This window comes from Hylaeus volcanicus, chromosome 3 (genome assembly GCF_026283585.1).
Source record: "Hylaeus volcanicus isolate JK05 chromosome 3, UHH_iyHylVolc1.0_haploid, whole genome shotgun sequence".
Classification (NCBI taxonomy): Eukaryota; Metazoa; Arthropoda; class Insecta; order Hymenoptera; family Colletidae; genus Hylaeus; species Hylaeus volcanicus.
In genome coordinates, this window is record NC_071978.1 from 13628397 (window position 1) to 13650154 (window position 21758).

The 21758-nt window shown below is 35.9% G+C and overlaps 2 protein-coding genes and 1 non-coding gene across 7 annotated transcripts in view; 1 reads left to right on the forward strand and 2 right to left on the reverse strand.

Annotated features, from left to right (window-relative positions):
• LOC128873916 (fasciclin-1) overlaps positions 1-12087 on the forward strand; it is a 452986-nt gene extending 440899 nt beyond the window's left edge. For 3 of the 4 annotated variants that reach the window (XM_054117924.1, XM_054117923.1, XM_054117925.1), the window contains one exon: positions 1260-12086. In XM_054117924.1, coding sequence (XP_053973899.1) covers positions 1260-1453 — 194 coding nt within the window. In that variant the 3' untranslated portion in view covers positions 1454-12086. Of the gene's footprint in view, positions 1-1259 lie in introns of all 4 variants that reach the window. The other variant, XM_054117922.1, reaches the window with a different exon arrangement.
• A 3534-nt stretch (positions 12088-15621) lies between these two features.
• Trnad-guc (transfer RNA aspartic acid (anticodon GUC)) lies at positions 15622-15693 on the reverse strand. Its single transcript has one exon. It is a non-coding gene; the product is annotated as a tRNA-Asp (tRNA).
• A 33-nt stretch (positions 15694-15726) lies between these two features.
• Positions 15727-21209, reverse strand: LOC128873219 (uncharacterized). Of its 2 annotated transcripts, none has more exons than XM_054116616.1 (8): positions 20825-21209; positions 20390-20571; positions 20098-20294; positions 19734-19967; positions 19302-19651; positions 18712-19203; positions 17194-17423; positions 15727-17107 (listed from the first exon to the last, which is right to left on the reverse strand). In XM_054116616.1, exons 1-8 carry the CDS (start codon positions 21092-21094, stop codon positions 16897-16899), a joined length of 2166 nt encoding a protein of 721 aa, XP_053972591.1. In that variant the 5' UTR covers positions 21095-21209; the 3' UTR covers positions 15727-16896. The 2 variants fall into 2 exon arrangements, with proteins under 2 accessions (XP_053972591.1, XP_053972592.1); XM_054116617.1 differs by having other exon boundaries at positions 21016-21178.
• Positions 21210-21758: the final 549 nt, after the last annotated feature.

Consider the following 21758-nt stretch of genomic DNA (forward strand, 5'->3'; position numbering starts at 1 on the left):
ATATACAGGGTGTCCCAAAAATGTTGGAGGTCCTTGAAAAGGGTGTTTCAGGGGGTGATTTAAAACAACTTTTTCCTTAGCGAAATTGTTGTCCGAGGCTTCGTTGAGGAGATATTAACGGAAAACACTGACCAATCAGAGCGCGCGTATACTGTTGGAGCGACCACGATAGCCATGGCTACGCGCTAGGTAGCCGCTCTCGTACGCGAACAAGAGACTCGACGTGCATCGAAGGATATTGACGCGGCCGCTCAGCGCGTAGCCTTCGCTACCGCGGCCGCTCCAACGGTATCCGCGCGCTCTGATTGGTCGGTTTTTTTTATTAATATCTACTTAACAAAGCCCCATCCAACATTTTTGCAAAGGAAAAAGTTGTTTCAAATCACCTCCCGAACCACCCCTTTCAAGGACCTCCAACATTTTTGGGACACCCTGTATATCTCTATAAGACCTTTCTCTTTTTCTCTTTTTGTTTTTACTCTTTATAAGATCTTTATACCATAGAAAGTTCTACAAAAAAGACCGCGAGAGCATATATCTATCTCTATAAGACTTTTTCTTTTTCTCTTTTTCTTTTTACTCTTTATAAGATCCTTACATGCACTCACGGACTTTTTTGTAGAACTTTCTATGGTCAATAATTCTTCCGTACATTGTTTCGAAATATCTTTAACGATTTATACTATAACGTCTCGCGTAAGGCTACGGTTACTATGGATACGAATTCGAACGAAAATATGTTCGGACCAGTTCTGACGGATTCGTCCAAACAAAACAAACGCCCAAAAACACCCAAAATATAGACGCAGGTCGCGCGAAAAAAGTCAAACTTGTTTAAACGCTCAATTATAATAGTTCTGACGACGTCACGAATGTCCTGACATGTGTGTCGTTGCTAGTGTAAACACTATCATTGAAAAACAGACGTCTGTTTCTTTGATCGAATTCGTCAAAACTCGTCGAACACATTTTCGTCTGAATTCGCATTCATAGAAACCGTAGCTTAAGTCGATAACGTCTCTTCCATTGATAAGAACTTCACGGATGCCGCTACATGCATGTAGCGTCTTTGTGTTCCGTAGCCTCAGACCTCGATTAAGCCGCAATTAGTGTCATCCGATATCATGCTCATCGACTGATGCGCTGACAAAGACATCCCGTCTGTCGCTGACAAATTTTGCAACACGCTTCGTTCGTCCAGAGAATCCTTCGTACATCGTAAACAAGGCATCCTAATTGGGACTGTTCTCTGTTTCCAGGCTACCAGATCGAGTGGGAGGGCAACTGGATCCGCGTGTTCCGGCCTGACGTCGAGTGCACCAACGGCATCATCCACGTGATCGACTCGGTGTTCCTGAAGGACAGCGACGTGAGGGTGAAGGGCAGCACCGCGTCGGGCGTCAGCCTGGCGCCACATCTGATCATGATCCTGGTGGCCAAGTGGCTGCTTTAAGGGCGTGTATGTCGAGTCTATCATAGGTGCACCTAGGAATTTATTTCGGGACCGTCACCGATCGGACCTCTCGTCCAGGCGAGCGAAGCGCGCGAGAATCGGACTCGAGACCACTTGAGCATGGCGACGCGGGTCTTTCGGGGTCGAGTCATCCCCAAAACGACCCCGAAGAGTCCCAGGAGTTCGCGTTCACCGTGACGCAACAGCCGTGAACTCTGCGCTCGATAGTTTGGTTTTCGTTCTCCACCCATACCCTGAAAAGGCTCGCTCGAGTGCATTCCCTGACGAGAATCGACAGTGTTCGAATGATCGGGGACGATCCTGATCGAAGCGAGAGGCTCTTGGGCGGATCTCTACTGGTGCGTCACGGATTGGACAGCGGTCAACCCTACCTGACGTTCCAGCGGTTTCAGAGTCGAATGGATTCAACTTGTACCGACTAGCTGTTAGGTCGATGGTTAATCCGTTGATTCGAGGGTTTATCGTATCGATACGACCGGTCAGGTCTCGCGCGTCCTAAACGTCCACACGGGAGTCCGGTCTCCGCGCAAGAGAGAAGAGAACAAAAGACATTCGAAGCAGTGACGATCGCGCGGCGGGACAGTTTCGCGGGTCAGAGACGCCATTGATCGTACCAAATAATTAATCAACCGTACCAAGTAATTTAGAGATACCCACGAACGAGGGGACGAACACGGAGGCAGAGCGGAGATTTCGGGGTACCGTCTTCGAGTACAAGGGCGAATGAGAGATACGGAGGATGTTCCGATGTTAACGACCCAGAGGCTACCACGAAAAAGTTCAAGGTCGCGTCCTTTCCATGCTGATTGTTCTAGCGGTAACACAAACGTAGAGCAAATGTCCCGCGTCTGCGCTAGTTCGAATCGAACGCCGTCGATATTCAGGCCATAACTATCATACAAGTACGTTTCGCCTAATTGTGGTATACTTCGATTTCATTGACAATGATGAGCTATAGTTCTGTATGCGTGTGTTGCGCGAGCGTGTGTTTGTGTGCGTGTGGGTGTGTATGCGTGCGAGGGTCATTTCTGTCCGCTCGACGAATCGCGTCGCGAGGTAATCTTGGAATTCGAATGGAAGTTTGGACCCTTTGCTGCTGACGATGATCACTCGATGAGGATGTTCTCCTCTACCGTGTAAACATGTCTACTGCACAGAGTACCAATTACACCGCTACGAGTTGATAGCGCGACTTTACGACGGGGCCGTAACTTAACGGTCGAAAACAGTGACTTCCAAAACTTTACTCATTTTAAACGTAATTCGACCTCTTTTTCTTTAAATAATTTTAAGGAAAGATCCACTCAAATTCGACAGAAATGTTTGGAAACCACTGATTCCTCTTAACGAGCGATTCGCCGCCGCGCTACCAAGATGGCTTCCGATTACACTTGCTCTCTGTATCATATCGTACTACACTGTCTACTTACTGATAATACTGCCACGTCACGTTGCAGGCCGGACGAGCTTGCGAACGGGTTTTTGTACAATTGTCGTCGAAATAAGCGGGAGCTTTGCCCAGTGACGACTTGATCACATTCCGACATTACGCAGGCTGCGCAAACGAATCGTTTACTCGAAGGGACGCTGGAAATGCTTATCCCTTGGAACGGGTTAATCGTACTCGACGTTGTTAAGCGAATTTTATAGATCCGATTCAAAAACCATTGTCGTAGAAGTTAAAATCTTGAAATTGAGTTAAAAATATTACTACTTATACGCGTGATTATAATTTATATAGGCCGATAGTATTGGGCTGTCTGGAAAGTCCATGCCGATTTTTAGTAGGCGGTACAGGTCTGAATATATCGGAATGGCTGAAAACGCATAACATGTGTACATTCCTTAACAGGTGGAAAGGGTTGTGGAACAAAATGGTACATATATAATAGAGATCACGGTTTTGAACAGGTATTTTTAATACACGGGTACTCGAGTGTCGAAATACGCTGACACCCGGATATCTAAATACACGGGTACCCGGATATCGAAATACACTGATATCCAGGTACGTACACGTGCATCGAAATACACGAGTACGCATACATCGAATTATCTATTGTTACCCGTGACTTGAATATTTAGTAACCGACTTCCAAAAGGAGGAGGTTACACAATTCGACATGTATATATATATATTTTTTTTTAACTAGTAAATCAAGTTTTACAAATTACACTACAAAATTTATTCTGTTATATTCACTCTTCTTATGTTTATACATTTTTTATTTATTTATTTTACTGCATACCAATTTTTCCAAAATTAATAAGGATCATTATTTTAGAATAATAGCTTTTTTATATAAAATATTCTACCCGTATAATTCGATGTATGCGTACCCGTGTTTTTCGATGCACGTATACGTACCTGGATATCCGTGTATTTCGATAGCCGGGTACCCGTGTATTAAAAATACACGGATTAAAACACGGATCCATTAGTTACCCGTGTACCCGGATATTAATATATAATTCAATATATATCTCTAATATATAATTCAATAAATATACATCAAAATTCAAATATGCCTTTGAATTTTTCTGAAAAAAAATAGGCATGAACTTTCCGGACAACCCAATAATTTGTGTGGATTCTATTGTAACTGTATCTACCCGGAGAGTAAATCGCTAATATTGGGCTGTTGCCCATTACTAGAGAGTCTTTAGTAGAGACCTAAGTCGAAGCGTACGATTAACGAGCGTTAAGGAAAGTCCTATTAAGTCCTCTTCCAGCGATACGATTTGTCCGTGCAAACTTTACGTGTAACACCATGAAATACTCTTTCAGAAATTCCTTTTTCTCATCGACTGTACAGTACTATATACGATATATCTATACATATAATATAGGGTCATCAACGCCGACCATACCACCATTGAGTCGCTATCGAAATTACTATCGAGTTTGTGTTTTGTTTCCATCGGTGCAGTCACGTTTAACCTTTCGCTACGTAACGTGTCTTGTCATGGCAGATCCCGAAACATTCTGTTTAAGGCCAGGGCCACGCTATGCGTTTTCTCCGCTGCGGTGAAAGCGGACGCAATTTAACCGGAACGCTACTAATTTCACCGAAATCGGTTGAAAACTCTCATAATTATGAGCATTTAAAAAAGCATGGCGCTAATTTTGTCCAGTAGTTTACAATTTTACATGATACATTGCTGCGATTTTAACGCAGTCAATCTCGCCTGAACTGTCAATACGTCAACATAAACAAGAAGAAATTTTTGAAAATTGCTTATGTTATGGAAGCAGAAGGGTTGTTACGTGAATCGATAGTTTCCAATTCTTGGGTTCATCCCTTTTTTCGGAGCGAGACTCTAATAATCGTTTTAAAAAGTTTTTCGCTAACATCCGCAATTTTGAGGACAAGTTTTTTCAATATTACCGAATGTCAATAAATTCATTCGATGAATTAGTAGAAATTTTGAAACTGATATTTCAAAGCAGAACACATAGTTCAGAAAAAGGATGCGGCAAAAACGCATAGTGTGGCCCCGGCCTAACACGGTACAGTTTGATTCGGTTATCTATACTTACAAATAGACTGCGGATCTTGATGCATTTATAGGAAATTTGACTGTGCAACAACCTACAAAATGCAAACAATATGCAAGAATATAAAACAGATTGAAAGTAAAGTTCACGTTTTAATATTTGCAGAATAAAATAAATTCCTATATAGGTTCAATTTTTGTAGGCACGTTTGCGAAGATTTTATTTTGCATAAAGATCCGTAGTCTACTTATAAATGTCGATAATAAGGCCATACATATGCAAAAAGATTATTACCGCCAAAGTAAGAAGAACTTGTAATTTAAACAAGTTACTAAAAGCTTCCCTACAAGCTGAGATACTCAGCATTCGAATACAGAACGTGTTATTGGCGCCATTGACCCGGTATGCTCCTGACACTAATAATTTATATATGGAAACGTTGTATAAGAGACGATCAAGCTGATCATTTCTCTCGACACTGCGGAAGGTTAAACTCAAGCTATGTTTCTGAAACAACCGACGAAGGGCAAGAATAACGAGAAAAGTTTCATTCCCCGATTTAGTAAGAGCTTAGCTATACGTGTACAAGTAATTACGAAGTTAGCGCGTGTCTGTTGAACGAAAAGAAAAGAGAAGATAACGAGAATCAAAGTACGGTCAGTAATCGAAGATTAGAAAGGAAAACGCAAAGAAGAAGGACGAACCTGAGTATTCGAAGGTGAGGCTCGAGAAGCCTCGAAATTTCGTTTCCTCCGACGGAGTCGTGGCGAAGGAGAAGAGTCGTTCATAGAAACCAAAACGCCGAAACGAGACTTGTGAGAACCGCGTTCAGCAACCGCAATTTTCTCCACGAAAAACGGAAAACGAAAGAGAATTAATAGGGAATTCGATGTTATACGTGTTGATATCAGTCTATACATATATATAAAAGAAGCGAATAAATATATAAATAAATATAAAATACAAACAGAGATATATTGACGGCGGAAGAAAGTACGATTGAAGAGTTAAACGAAGAAAGGAACTGAAGGAACAGAAATACTATCAGATGATACCTTAAGAAACTTGTTGTTGGGATGAATTGATATTATGGATTATTAATTATTAATAATTAATTATTACAATTATTACATATTATATATATATAGAAATATATACATAAACTCTAAATAAACGCTGTTTGTTCGTTAGATAAGAATTAACTGGAAATGAAAAACGAGAAAAAAATAATAGCGAGACTCTATTTCTTCGTGTAGACGCGTCTTAATGTTCAGCTTGTTCAAGCATAAACGCCGAAAAACGAGTCGCGCATTGTAAGCAGCCGTTGCGCGTGGTTAGCAATAGGTGTGAATGGAAATGCGAGAGATCGAAATTCGAGAATCGCGTTCATGAAAAACCAGTACATCCGACCGTAGTTAACTTGCGTTCCTTTCGCGGGCGTTTCTCTTAATTTTCAAACAGTGAAACGTTTCGAATCATCTTTAATCTTATAAACGAAAGAATACGGAAATTTCGGCGATAAATTGACCAACCGATAGTCACTCAAAAATGGGCAAAATTCTTATCCAAATAAAAATTTAGCGAGTAAAAGATGAACAGCTGTTGCTGCGTTATTTTTTCAGTAAAAATTGCAATACGAATTATAAATTTTACTTATTTTACTTAAGGGGGGAGTCTAAGCTAATGTATTTTTCTAATGCATATAATTTCCAGATATAATTAATTTTTATTATTTAAACTTTTTTTACATACAAAGGGACGTTCAAAGAAGAAAATTTGACAGTGTAGATTTAATTTGAATGTATACGTATATAGATATAGTAGTCGCAAGGAAAGGATTCGGTCAAAGCGGTAGGACGCATAGTTCATCGAATTGTTATCCGATTCACTTGATTCAACGCTTAAATTGAAGATAATTAAGTTTATATGCTATTGAACCTCAACTCTTAATGAATTATTATTATAGCATAAAGTTATTGCAAAATAACGGCCGACATGTATCGTTCACTTTCATGTTTTTTGCCGCCATTTTTGCAATTAACAATTTTTTTTTTTGCAAATTGAGGTTCATACGCATTTTACGTACCTACTAAAGAAAAAAAATTTCTGATTTTATCTATCAGATGTTTTCCCAGGGCTCCACGTATCCCACCGTTTTCACCGAATCCTTTCCTTGCGACTACTATATCTACATATACATGTATATGTCGCAGGGAAATGATAAAAATAAAGATTTGATCAAATCCCTAAGGTATTAGGTTGTCCCAAAAGTTTCTTGCGTGAGTTGCGTTCAATTATTTTCTGTGACAGTGTTTATATAAATAGACATTCTAATTTCTTAGATGTTAATGTTGTAACAGTAATGGAGCAAAATGAATCGTACACAATTCAGTAATCTAACATAAAACATAAAATATTGTGTATATATTAACTATTAATAAAACGAAAGAAACTTTTGGGACAACCTAATAAATGATCAATTCATGGGAGATGTTAAAATAACAACTCCGTAAGATCATTTCCCTAAAGAAACTAAGTGATTTGATCAAATCTCTTAACTGTTTTAGCGAAAAGAGGAAATAGTATGATTTGATCAAATCCCTTAACTGTTTTAGTGTAAAAATCCACAAATCAACAACGTGTTTTAATCAAAATTAATGAACGTATTTATTTATTAATTACATTTACTAAAAATGTTTAAAATATCATTAAAAATATCCTTTTTGTGTTTTAAAATATCAGCTTAAGTACCTATTTCTTTTTCTAATTAGTTTCGAATAAATAATTTATGTTTCTACGACTATTATTGTATTACCTACTCTATACTCAAGAACGCATGATTTACTAAATTAATACTTTTAATATCCAAACAATATTATTCCACCTTTTCACTAAAACAGTCAAGAGATTTGATGAAATCATATTATTTTATCTTTTCACTAAAACAGTTAAGGGATTTGATCAAATCACTTACTTTCTTTAGGGAAATGACCTCACAGAGTTGTTATTTTAACATCTCTCATGAATTGATCATCTACCTTAGGAATTTGATCAAATCTCTATTTTTATCATTTCCCTGCGACATGTACATTCAAATTAAATCTACACTGTCAAATTTTCTTCTTTGAACGTCCCTTTGTATGTAAAAAAAGTTTCAATAACAGAAATTAATTATATCTGGAAATTATATTATGCATTAGAAAAAGTACATTAGCTGGACCAGACTTTTCCTTAATAAATTTTGATGTCGGTCGGTCGTGCAGTCGTCAACGAGCACGCGATGAAAATAATACTTATAAGGTAACAGGCTCGTCTTGATCTCGAGAGTAAATGCGATTCATAGTTGAAAATGTAAGAAATAACGTGCAAAATCTTGCAACAATGATTACTCTGTAAGGTTTCATTCATATCAAGCTTTCATTTAAACAAAAATCTCTTCGTCCTCACATGAATTGCTTATCGCAGCTTCGTGTGCTATGAAATCGATAGAAGTGTATCACCTTTACAATCAAAAATCTCAAGTATAAGGCGAAGGAATTAAATTCCAATTAATTACGAATAATTAACGACACCTAATTTTTAACAGAATATTTACGACGATCCTTCTTTCATTGCGTCAACGTGAAAGTAAGAAAAGAAAGAAAATGTGTTCAAGATTAAATTTTATCTTTCATTAAAGAAATTTTAAGATTCGAGGCGCCATACTTTCGATGCTTTCGCAACTATCGTTACGTTTTTTAGTTGCCAACGTATGCTTGTTCGAAAAGAAATTTATATCGAATTGATTGGAAACACTTTGTCCCGTAGATGAGCGTGAGAAAATCAAACGGTTTTTAAAGATTAGTTACGCAATCGACGAAGTACCTCGCACTTTAGTAGGTTCACCAAAGAAAGAGTCGCGTAAGGACGCGTTTAGTCCGAACAACGAAGGCGAAACACTCGGTTTAAACGCTTCTTAACGCGATCGACGATTCATTTTTCTCGCATTCCTCGACGCAATTATTATCCGCCGTTCGCAATAAAAATTAATCTCCGAAACTCATCGAACGATTTATTCGTACGGCTGGGACTACTCGTCCAATTTATCTTTATTCGAAATAAAAACTATTCGCATACTCGATTACCGAAACGCTTTAATTTTCCAACTTGATTCGTACCGATTCGAACGCTTGCAAAATATTCGACCATTGAATAATTATTCGAATAGTCTCAGTCACATTTGTTCGTTGACCCCTCACGCTAGTCGGATATTCGCGTAATTGTTTGTACATTTTGTACATACACGTACACACGTACGAGAGGGAGAAGAAACAACGCTTTAGCTTTTCCATGTGATTAATGGTACGATTAAATCGCATTCTTAGCACGCGCGTCTCTAACGATTTATTTCCGTCTACTCCTTTCTTCACTCGTTTATTTCAGATTCGTCCGCTCGCATACCGGTCTTGTTCGACGAATCCGGAAATCGACGTCCACTCGAGCTTTTAATTCGCCTGCAATACGGAATTAAAAGCCGATTTTACCCCCTCGTTTACCCCGAACACATAATTTATACGTCTGAGATCGACTATGTATTTTTTAATATCGCTACGTAATCGTGTAATTCTTAATCGTATTTAATTGTAATTAAATTATAAAGAAGATCGTTTGCACGCTTGTCTCTGAATGTGAACAATCTGGGAATTATATTATTTCTTCTGTTTCTCCTTGTCTTTGTGTACCGATTAAGCTGAACGAATAAATACCGCAAGAAATCATGCAAATTGTCAATTTCTACGATTTTCATTCACCAACTGTACGAAGAATCGATCCATCGGATCGGAATCTGTCTGTCGAAATTTTAGAAACGATTTATGCTAATCGTTCCTGCCACCAATGGGCGTCCAATCGTTTCTTTGCACTGGGAAAACTAAAAATTTGGAATCCCTTCGATCCACGTGTCTCAACCAGTGATGGCCAAAATCGTAATCGCAAATACGAATACGATTCTAATCTAATGTTTTCGAGTTGTAATTACGATTACGATTGTAATCGCATCTTTCCGAGTTGTGATTACGACCGTATTTTTAAAGGTTTTCAGCCATAGAAATCCTTTACCTCAAAACCCACTTCAGTATCGTGTTCCTCACCCCAAAAAACTTAGAAAACCAAACCATTAGGGGTGTGCGGAATCTCGGTCGGGATGGAATCCCGAGAATTTCAGAATCCCGAATACATCCGGGATTTCCATGAATTTCCGGGATCCCGAAACCATTCGGGATTCCCGAGAATTTCGAGATCCCGTACATTCTCGGGAATCCCGGATTTTTGCGGGATCTCGTGTATTCTCGGGAATCTCGAATCAACTCGGGATCCCGTATAAACTCGAGAATCCCGAATATTTTCAGGAATCCCGCACACCCCTAAAAACCATACATTCGTCGAAATGAAAAATGAACAATTTTCAATTAAAATTCGTGCCCATAGAGCAGAGCCTAGATAGGGTAACTTTTCTAAAAATTTTTATTTAGACGAAAGCATGATTTTCTAAGTTTTTTAATGTGAAGAACACGAATCTGATGTCGGTTTTGAGGTAAAAAATTTCTATGGCTGAAAACCTTTAAAGATACGGTCGTAATCGTAATCACAACTCGAAAACATTAGATTACAATCGTATTCGTATTTGCGATTACGATTTTGCCTATCACTGGTCTCACCCACTCCCTCGCACGTGTTGCCGTTTGCATTTACTCCAAAAACCATGACTTGCGACAACCTTCTCCTAAATGTCCATCGGAATACCGTGAACCATGCTCGTTGACGTTGATGCGCGACTTTACAAACTAAATTTCTTCTCCTGGCGACGATCGGTAAATGCAACCGGTGACCAATGTACACGACGCCGTAACGTAACGTAAATCATTACTAGGTAAGGGTGTAAGCTAGGTAACGAGATAATACAGGAGGTACTAGTTTACGAAGAAAAAAGGTAAAAAAAAAACAATTAACGTGCGAAACGAGAAGAAAACGTAACGTTTAAGCTATTTAATAATTTTAAGCGTTAAATAGGCACCGTCAGATTAACGAGATTTAATTAATAAACTATCAAGGATTATTTATTAGCTATTATAATATATATATATATATTATATAATATATAAATATATATGTATATTATATACCTATATTGTAGTAGGGAAATCAAATTTTATGTACCACAGAACTATTTGTATAAAAGTCCATTCTGTTTCGTTTGTCGATCCGCGAATCGACGTCACTCGATATTCAATTGTCAGCGGTGCAATCGGGTAATGATTTAGGCGATTATACAGGGTGTTCTGATACACGTGATACAATCCAAGAGACGACGATTCGTATCGAAAGAATAAATTGAAAACGCAGGAGATTCTACGGTACACGCGAAAAGAGAATACTAGATTCTGCGTTCAGGATTCGTCTTTTTCTTTTTCTTTTAAGAAATTTGTTATTGGATTGCGACAGGTGTACGAGGACATCCTTTGTATTTTAGACGATTAAAAGACTAGTTTTTTCTTAGGACTTACGTGTACGTGTATCGCATTCGTCTGTATCTTCAGAAGCTAATCGTTAAGTTTCCGGTATCGGGCGCTCATCGCGGGGGACGGCAGACTTCTGTTTAAGATTTTTATGAGAGATTTCGCGTGTTTTTGAGTCATCTGAATTTGCAAATGTGTGTGTGTCCGTATTCGTAGGGCGAACGACGGTTTGGCGGTGCCAATCGATTCCACGATAGGATGGATTATTTTCTGTAGACAAAAATATCGGAAAAAGAACAAACAATAAACCGCCCTTCGTTTCTTATTAATCGAACAAAACATAGAGTTCGAGTTAGGTTTTATTCGTCACCTGTTATCGCGGTAAAAGTTTGCCCATCTCTGTCCCACGAAGAGGAAGGAAACTGTCTGACTGTGGAGATTAGAGGAACGATAGACACCTCAAATAGTCGTTTTGTCCGTTGAACGATCATGTCACTTGTATCTCGCTTGACTACACTATGTAGACTCCGATCGCTTTTGCTGTATGATTTTACAAAGAATAAAGAACACCTACAAGACAGTTTAAGTGGCGTTAGTTGATTAAAGCGTGCCATTTACGTGTTAACGAAAGCGTATCCAGATAATTTATATAGTAAAACTTTGATACTTGCACGAGTAGAGACTCGATAGACGCTGCAAATATTAAAATTCGTGCAATTATCGAGGTAAGCAACGTTCTCGTATACGTTGCTAAAGTATCTCAACACCGAGAATAAATAATAAACATTTTTAAATGAGTTTCTAAATGAGGCGGAGATACTAACCACTTTTTTTTTTAAAACGTACGGTTATTGTGCCAGAACAATTATAAATCTACAGTAGGTGTCGAAAGTATTCGTACATCGATCAATTTCCAAAAAAGTATGTAAAATTGTAATTTATTAACTTATTTTCTATAAGCAATGACATTCTACATATTTTCGGAAATCTCTAGAATAGATAGATTACAGAAAAAATAGCTATTTATGTAAGTTGCGAAATTAACAAGAAAAAAACGATTAATCGATAGAAGCAATAAGTATTCGCACAACTGTTTAATTTTTCAAACTTCATTAAAAAAAAAAAGAAATTTACATTAATTTACAAGTATATAATACTTCCTTCGTGGGATTTCCTTTGAATTTTATAATTATTGTAAGTTTTCTAAGCATTAAATTACCTAAATTATTAGTTATTCGAAGTGGAATCTTTTTCGATTTCTCTATTAGAACCTTTTTTAAAAGTACTTTAATGGAAATTTGATGTTTTCTAATTCGTACGTAGCAATAAACTAATGTGTTTACGTTACAAACTCTGCTGTAAATGGTTCGTCATAAGAATCGTACAAATACTTATTGCTTCTATAATTTTACCCACTTTTCGCATTTTTTTTTTTAATTTCACAAATTATACTAACTAATAAATGTTGTTTGGACTATATCTATCTTAGAGACTTCCGAGAATATGTAAAATATGATTGAGTACAAAAAAAGAAGTTAGGAAACTACAATTTCACACAAAAATTTGTTGGGAAATTGATCGGTGTACGAATACATTCTACACCCACTGCATATACAAATGGTACAATAAATCTAAACGTACAAATGGTTACATTAAATACAGGATGTTCCAGCCTAAGTGATACGGAGCTCTAACTCGAAAACTATCGGCCGAATAGAAAATTTCAAATTTGGAAATTGCATGGTAAAATGGGGCTCATATTTCAGCGAGAAGGAAATTAGGTTAACTTTGTTATTTAACGAGATATTATTGTACATGCGAGGTAGAGGTCGAAAAGCATGAACGCTCATAATGTTACCACTAAAATTTTTCTTTTGCATACAGTGGGTGTAGAATGTATTCGTACACCGATCAATTTCCCAACAAATTTTTGTGTGAAATTGTAGTTTCCTAACTTCTTTTTTTTGTACTCAATCATATTTTACATATTCTCGGAAGTCTCTAAGATAGATATAGTCCAAACAACATTTATTAGTTAGTATAATTTGTGAAATTAAAAAAAAAAAATGCGAAAAGTGGGTAAAATTATAGAAGCAATAAGTATTTGTACGATTCTTATGACGAACCATTTACAGCAGAGTTTGTAACGTAAACACATTAGTTTATTGCTACGTACGAATTAGAAAACATCAAATTTCCATTAAAGTACTTTTAAAAAAGGTTCTAATAGAGAAATCGAAAAAGATTCCACTTCGAATAACTAATAATTTAGGTAATTTAATGCTTAGAAAACTTACAATAATTATAAAATTCAAAGGAAATCCCACGAAGGAAGTATTATATACTTGTAAATTAATGTAAATTTCTTTTTTTTTTAATGAAGTTTGAAAAATTAAACAGTTGTGCGAATACTTATTGCTTCTATCGATTAATCGTTTTTTTCTTGTTAATTTCGCAACTTACATAAATAGCTATTTTTTCTGTAATCTATCTATTCTAGAGATTTCCGAAAATATGTAGAATGTCATTGCTTATAGAAAATAAGTTAATAAATTACAATTTTACACAGTTTTTTGGGAAATTGATCGGTGTACGAATACTTTCTACACCCATCATATATTGTTTTGATTCAACGTGAGATCTCGTTTCCGGCCATAATAATAACAAAGGAGTTTTCAGTTCTCTTTTAAACAAAAATGCACGCGTGGTTTCGAATCCCATCCTCGTCGCCAGTTATTGTATATGCGAGGTAGAGGACTAAAAACATAAACGCTCTTTGTTACGTTTCAAGACGCACTGACTTTATTACCCGTATTCTGACATGCTACACTTGCGTTATAGATACGCACAAGCGCATGTCACATATCCTACAGATATGATGGTCAAGTTTCGGTTTTCAAATGGAATTATATATTTTTTTTTATACCATACGATAGTTCTTTTCAAGCCGAATTCATTAAGCTTTAATGTATTTATCGGATTTTTATTAGTTTTCAAGCTATAACGCTTCAAAGTTTGCTAAGTTTCAAGGAAGAAAATTCGGTTCGGCCTCGGGCGGTCCCATTGATGCAGTAAGCACCATGCGGTTCTTCAAATCGATACGGAGGATCTCGCTTGGGATTCCAGGCCCAAGGAGGGAAAACGGGAAACGTATTGACCGCTACTGATGCATTACTTGTAGCTCCGAGAATTTTCTAGGCAGATAATACTTTTCCCGTTTTCATTCCTTGGGCCTGGAATCCCAAGCGAGACCCTCCGTATCGTTTTCAAGAACCGCATGGTGCTTATTGGATCAATGGGACCGCCCGGGACCGAATCGAGATTTTTCCTTGAAAATTAGCAAACTTGAAGCATTATAGCTTGAAAACTAATAAAAATCGGATAAATATTGGGTTGTCCGGAAGGCTCATGCCTATTTTTAAGAAAAATTCAAAGGCATATTTGAATATTGATGCATATTTATTGAATTATATATGTACCATTTTGTTCCACAACCTTTGAACCTTTTAAGGAATGTACACATGTTATTTGTTTTCAACCATTCCTACATATTCAGACCTGTACCGCCTACTAAAAATTGGCATGGACTTTCCAAACACCCCAATACATTAAAACTTAACGAATTCATCTTGAAAATTACTATCGCATGGTATAAAAAAAAAAATATATAGTTTCATTTGAAAAACGAAACGTGACCATCATATCTCGTTAAATAACAAACTTAATAAAAATTCCTTCTCGCTGAAACATCAGCCCCATTTTACCATGTAATTTCCATACTTGAAATTTTCCATTCGGCCGATAGTTTTGGAGTTAGAGCTCTGTATCACTTAGGCTGGGACACCCTGTATACATATATACAAATGATACAATAAACCTAAACGTACAAATGGTTACATTAAATATAATACATACTTAGACTAATGGCTCACCGCAGAGCACGCGTGGTCTTAACGTTAAACTATAATTACTGGACTTAATGCTACGTCAATATTACATGAAGAGGAATTTCTTATACATAGTTGGATTGGGATTATGTATAGAAAATGGCACTAGGAAAAAAACGATATGTATGTCGTGATTGGAAGGGTTGGAGTGAAAATAAAATAAAATTTGTAATTTAAGTTTAAACAATAAAAATAAAAAATAATAGTCTCCCCGGCGGGGAATCGAACCCCGGTCTCCCGCGTGACAGGCGGGGATACTGACCACTATACTACCGAGGAGGTGACGAAAACTTTTAGAAATAAACCATACAATTGTTGCTACATCTAATTATTTTTTTATTTAACTCTAAAATAGAATTAACTGCGCGTGAAAGTTTGTAGTTGAAACTGGGTAGTGAATCCTGTATTCCTGTTGTATATATTTCATATAAAAGTAATTATTTTACTCGATCAATAGCAATCGAAGTACTTGTGTCCCCATCTATCGGTCGAAGGACCAAGCTACTAAAGCGCTACGAGTTACCTACAGAATAAACTTTAAGAGTAGTTTGGTTCACTCCTTGATAGGTGGCGCTATCATTCTCGGAGCTACAAGTAACGCATTTCATTTTTCTGTCGTCGGTAATATAGATTTATATTACTATTTATTTATTAAGAATATAAAGTACGTTTAATCCAAATAAAAAACTATAAGGTACTAATAAGGGTGAATTTTGTAACCTGACCAGGCTATAGGTTTAGTATGTAAGTCTGCCACTGGAGCTGTATGATAGTGTAGTAGTATGATAGCATAATAATATGGTAACATGTTCCCGTGACAACATGAGCATATGACACTAGATAACATGATACTACAGCATCATCATATTAAAGCACTATCAGTCATCTAATACTATCACTATCATATTAGAGCACTAGAGTCATATTAATATGTTATCACACTATCATACTACCAAATTATCATACTGATATACTGTAATACTATCATACAATTGCATTGACTTGTCATCTGATACCTTATCATCATGCTTTACATATAGTAAACAACAGTATAGAATATAATCATAACAATTTTGTAGCAGAATAATGAGGCAATATGGTAAAATAGAAATATGCTGGTACAACAGTATGGTAATACGATAGCTCTATATCTTATAGTATGGTATCGTAAATCTTGTACGTCAGATCGTATGTTTGAATATGATGACATTGTGCATAATATTATAATACATGCATTTCGTTAAGGAGCCATTATCAATTTTTAGTTAAAATAAAATTGATACACTTAACGTTACCGAAAAGAATGGAAGCTTTTCAATTAATTAAAAGAAATGAAGATATTAAAAGAAGGATATTAAAAGAAATACACTCCAAATTATTAAGAATATAATAAATATATAAGAATATTTAATTAAGGAACGTGTATATATTTTCATGGTTGCAATTTTTTTTTCTCAAAGCTAGTACTTAAGTTTTGGCGGATTATACAGAACGTTCAAAGTAATTTTCGTGTGTTTCATCGATGAAAGCCTGTATATCGCTCGAGTTTGGAAATAAACATTTTTGAGACAGGGATTTCATGGTTAAAGCTAGCTTCATCAATCCCATTCTTCGCGTGACTTTGGCTTTGGGCGTTGTTCCCGTTTCGCCTATGTACAACCCATGATTCCGTAGTTTCACCTCCAACGACTCACTTTTAATCGAATAAACAGTAGTCAAAATTACATAATTATCAAGAAATCAAACGACCATAATTTTTCCTGAAGTTTTTCATTTTACCTCAGCTTAATCGTGAGAACTCCGCCTAAAGGCACGAAATCTTCATAAAGTCGCTCGAGAAACACGCAACCGCTATTATAAAATACACAGCCATCCTCGATTGGAAGCTTCGCTACCTTTTCCCAAATTTGTAACAAGTATCCCTTGGACAAACCCTCGAGGAAGATGAAAAAGTTGTCGCAGCAATCGATAGCGAAACCAGTTAAGATATTTTGTAATGTATCTTCTACCTGTACCAAACAAACATTCAATTCCTTTCGTATATCACATTCCTGCTTACAAGGGAACATATCCAACTGTCCGTCTCCGATTTTGATGAAACTTGGTGGGTACATTAAGCTGGTGAAAATAAGGGATACGAATTTTTTTATAGCTGCCCAATCGCAAGTTTAGAGGTTGAAATCACCCTTGAAGTTTCAGCAGAAAAATGCTATCTCGAAAACTACAATAGATACAATAGATATCTTCTTAGGGAAAAGTTTCATGGGTTCATGAGGTAAAACACAAAGTGGTCACAGATTTTGTAAAATGTAATTTGTTTATAACAAAACAAATTTTTGTTACATTATTTTAAGAGATACCAAAATTTATATAACAACAAAAATGAACGGAAATTGCTTTCCGAATCCATTGATATATAATACGATACATTTGCCTCCTACAGTTTTGTAAATTTTCGTATAATATTGTACGCAGGCCGCGCAAATCCACTGAGCTGCGGCCGCACGTGAAATGTATATGTTCATGTATAGACATACGGGTGGCTATTAGTATGAGATACATATTTATTAAAAATTACACGATCATTTAAAATTAACAATAATAATGCTAATTATATTTCTATGCATTGCAGTATGATATTGTTAGGAAATAATTTGATGCATGAAAATTAATATCTATTAATAACAAAATTCTGACACCACGCACAAGTTATGATGGTAACATTTCCACAAAACCGTATTACCACAAATTTATATTTTATGCCCGGACGACATTTTTATACTTTGCAATGAATTATTTCCTAACGATATCATACTGCAATGCATATAAATATAATTAGCATTATTATTGTTAATTTTAAATGATCGTGTAATTTTTAATAAATATGTACCTCATACTAATAGCCACCCGTATGTCTATACATGAACAAATGCATTTCACACGCTGCTCGATGGATTCGCGCGGCCTGCGTACTACTATACGAAAATTTACAAAACTGTAGGAGGCAAATGTATCGTATTATATATCAATGGATTCAGAAAGCAATTTCCGTTCATTTTTGTCGTTATATAAATTTTCGTTATACACTTTTCGTTTTATCTCATGAAACCATGAAACTTTTCCCTAAGAAGATATCTATTGTATCTATTGTAGTTTTCGAGATAGCATTTCTCTGCTAAAACTTCAAGAGGTGATTTCAACCCCTAAACTTGCGATTGGGCAGCTATAAAAAAATACGTCAAGTTTCATCAAAATCGAAGACGGACAGTGGGATATGTTCCCTTGTTAGTCATTTACCTTCAAGTCTGCGTCTTCATTCGAAAATGGAAGGGTGCAAAATAAACTATGATTGTAAGAAGATACAAGCGCTAAGATATCGTTAACCAGCTTCAAATCGTTCAAGATTAGAAAAATACGATTCAGTGTAGGAACATGTCGAAAAACCACACGCTGAACCGATCGCAAATCATAAGCCACGCGAACTTTGATCTTCACAATGGTATCAAATGACGTCAGAGTATCATTTTCGAGGGGAGAATTTTTCCACGAAGCTGCCACTCCTTCGTCACCTCTATCGGCAGTACTGATACAATATACATTTTTTGGATGAGACAAACTACCAGTCGATCTGATTTCCCACGATCCTCTCAAAAGGTCAGACACATCGAACGCTGTGACGCCAAGCAAAACTTCCTCTTTCCCAGATATTTTTACTGAGGCGTCGACATTTGATCTCCTTGAAGTGGAAATTGGCGACTTGGAAGCGTTTGTGATTCGTACGCCGATTATCTAATTGGAAAATGATGCAATAACAACCACAAGAACGTCGCTGTGTAAATATTTAAATGACCATCGCAATCCACATGAAAATATTCAAACTAATTTACTTCGATTGTTAGAAATTTTGTTCCCACAGTGCTGATTATATCTTCTGCCTTAAATTCCTGATTCAAAAAGCATTTGACAAATTCGAAAAATATTGTTCTAGCAGGAATATAATATGGTGTGGCGATTGCTCGGTCGACGAAGAGAATTTTTGCGTAAAGATAATTAAAACCATTTTCGATTATAATATCGTCTGGAAAATTGGACATTTGTTCCAATTTGATCGATATGGAGTTTAAATTCATTCGCAATTGTTTGTTTGATAGAATATCTACACATTGCGTGTAGATCAAAATAGATGAGACATTTGGTATTTTCGACGTTCTGGTGTAGCATGTAATTGCACCCATTTCTAAGAGTAAAAATTTAATATAATCTTGGGCAAAATTTGAACGAAAAAGGACATACTGTTTAACTTAAAAAGTCTAATTTACCAGAAAATAAAGTTTCCACGGGTAAACTCATCGCGTGCGGAGTATCGATTTTGTGCTTCGCTTTTCTCGATTTTTTTATTTCAATACGTTTCTTTTGGACTGGCATTTTACGATTATTCGATTTCGGTTTCTGTTCGACTTCGGTCGATATGGTAACCGATTCAAGATTAAAGGATTCAGATGGAAAACGCTGTTTTCGTATCATCTTCCAAAATTTACATTGGTGTGCTCCATCTAAATTTTAATAAATAATTTAAAACGTATATAAAGTAACGTTGAGAATATTAAACTTTTTTCTTGTATTAAGGACTTTTTTTAACTTATATATTAATATATTTTTAGAAACATTAAAATTTCCTTATACCTGGTATCACATCAAGGTATGTAGTGACACTAAAAACACTATCAGTTTCATGTATAACGATTACTGGTTCTGGTTCTGGTCTACTAAAAGAAGCTGATTCTTGCGAACCGAGAGGATATATTTCCAGAAAATTGTATTGTCCGATGTGGATTGATTCTTCATTTACATAAAAGCCTTTCGCTTTATCTTTTTTCGCTCTATGTATTATTTAATAATATTTAATGTAAATGTTTAATCATTTAATCCACATATATATCCCCAAAATAAATTGATCACATATATACCAACATACCTTTCACAGAACTTGTTTCTCCCATGAAACATTTGATAAGTGATCACGTAGCTAAAAAACTTTTTTATTTGCGTTTCGTTTAAATGAACAACATGATGAACAGAAAATGTGACCCAAAATGCATTTTCTGTGATTGGACATGATACAGGCCGTAAACACCAATCACCATTTTCAGTATATATCTACATAATTAAGGTCATTATGGCCAAATAATTTAGCATAGTTAACAAAATTCGTAAACACTAGTTGTTAACGATACAATTCATTATTAATAACAAACTGTGCTTGCTAGGACATCTGTTTACCTAACTTTAAACCACGAGTCAGATAGCAGCTTATAATACAAAATGTCACTATTAATATGTAAATCTTTTAATAAAATAGGGTATTGTAGCTTCCTGCATTAATTAGAATGTGCAAACAGCAATTAAATACCTTTGCAGCTGTTTTCCAACAGCGACAATCGAATTTGAAAGTATAACCTGGCAGAAGTTCGTATTCACAGTGTATTTCTGCTAATACTTGACCAACGTTTATAATATTTTGTTTTGATTCCGCGATTTCATACGTATCCTTATTAATTATCTTCTTCTTACGCCATTGCTTTCGTTTCCTGTTAACCTTACCTTTTCCTTTACCTTCATCGTTCTCCACACTTTCAGATTTCATCGGGACCAAGAATGCAAAGGTTATCACAAAGTGCATTTTAACTTATTGACAACTACCTAGCAATTATGTAAATAAAATTCTATACGTATTAATAAGGATTGACTACACTATGAGAGGTATCAAAAGGAGCATAATTATCACGTAGTTTAAAATGGCGCACGCACACAAGGACAAAAGAATTGACCTTCGTTGTGTACTCCCTTTATTGAAATATTGAAAAGCTCTCTGAATAATTCATACTATAATTACAAATGTATCAATAATTGGATCTATTATGTAATTATTTCTATTAGTTATCGTAATTGTACGAATAATTGTAATTTTGATGACTAAATTTGCGTTACAGAAATATATGGGGCGTCCAAAATTGTACAATAAGTCGTAACATGAAAATTCCGCTTGGCGAAAGATATCGAATATGCCTTTAGCATTTTGCAAATAATTACTATATTTTTTCAATTAAAATATTTAATATACATAAGCTATTTTAATTTCAGATTACGTTAACACGTGTTTGAATAAGTTCCACTTGACTTGACTTTACAAGAAAAATAGTGTTTGTTGGAAAATTGTTCACCATTCATTGCATAATTTCTCTGCATTCTGAATTACGAAAGAAAAAATTAATACTTTTTATTTTTCACACAATTTTTACCAAACGAGGAGTACATAAAATAAACAATTTTTTCCTGCTATGGTT

What these genes read in the sequence shown, in the direction of transcription:
- LOC128873219 (XM_054116616.1), bottom strand. Translation starts at nt 21,094, where the DNA reads ATGCACTTTGTGATAACCTTTGCATTCTTGGTCCCGATGAAATCTGAA. An exon ending in GTTGGAAAACAGCTGCAAAG is followed by an intron (nt 20,572 to 20,824) that starts GTATTTAATTGC and finishes TTAATTATGTAG; the next exon opens with ATATATACTGAAAATGGTGA. An exon ending in CGTGGAAACTTTATTTTCTG is followed by an intron (nt 19,652 to 19,733) that starts GTAAATTAGACT and finishes TTTTACTCTTAG; the next exon opens with AAATGGGTGCAATTACATGC.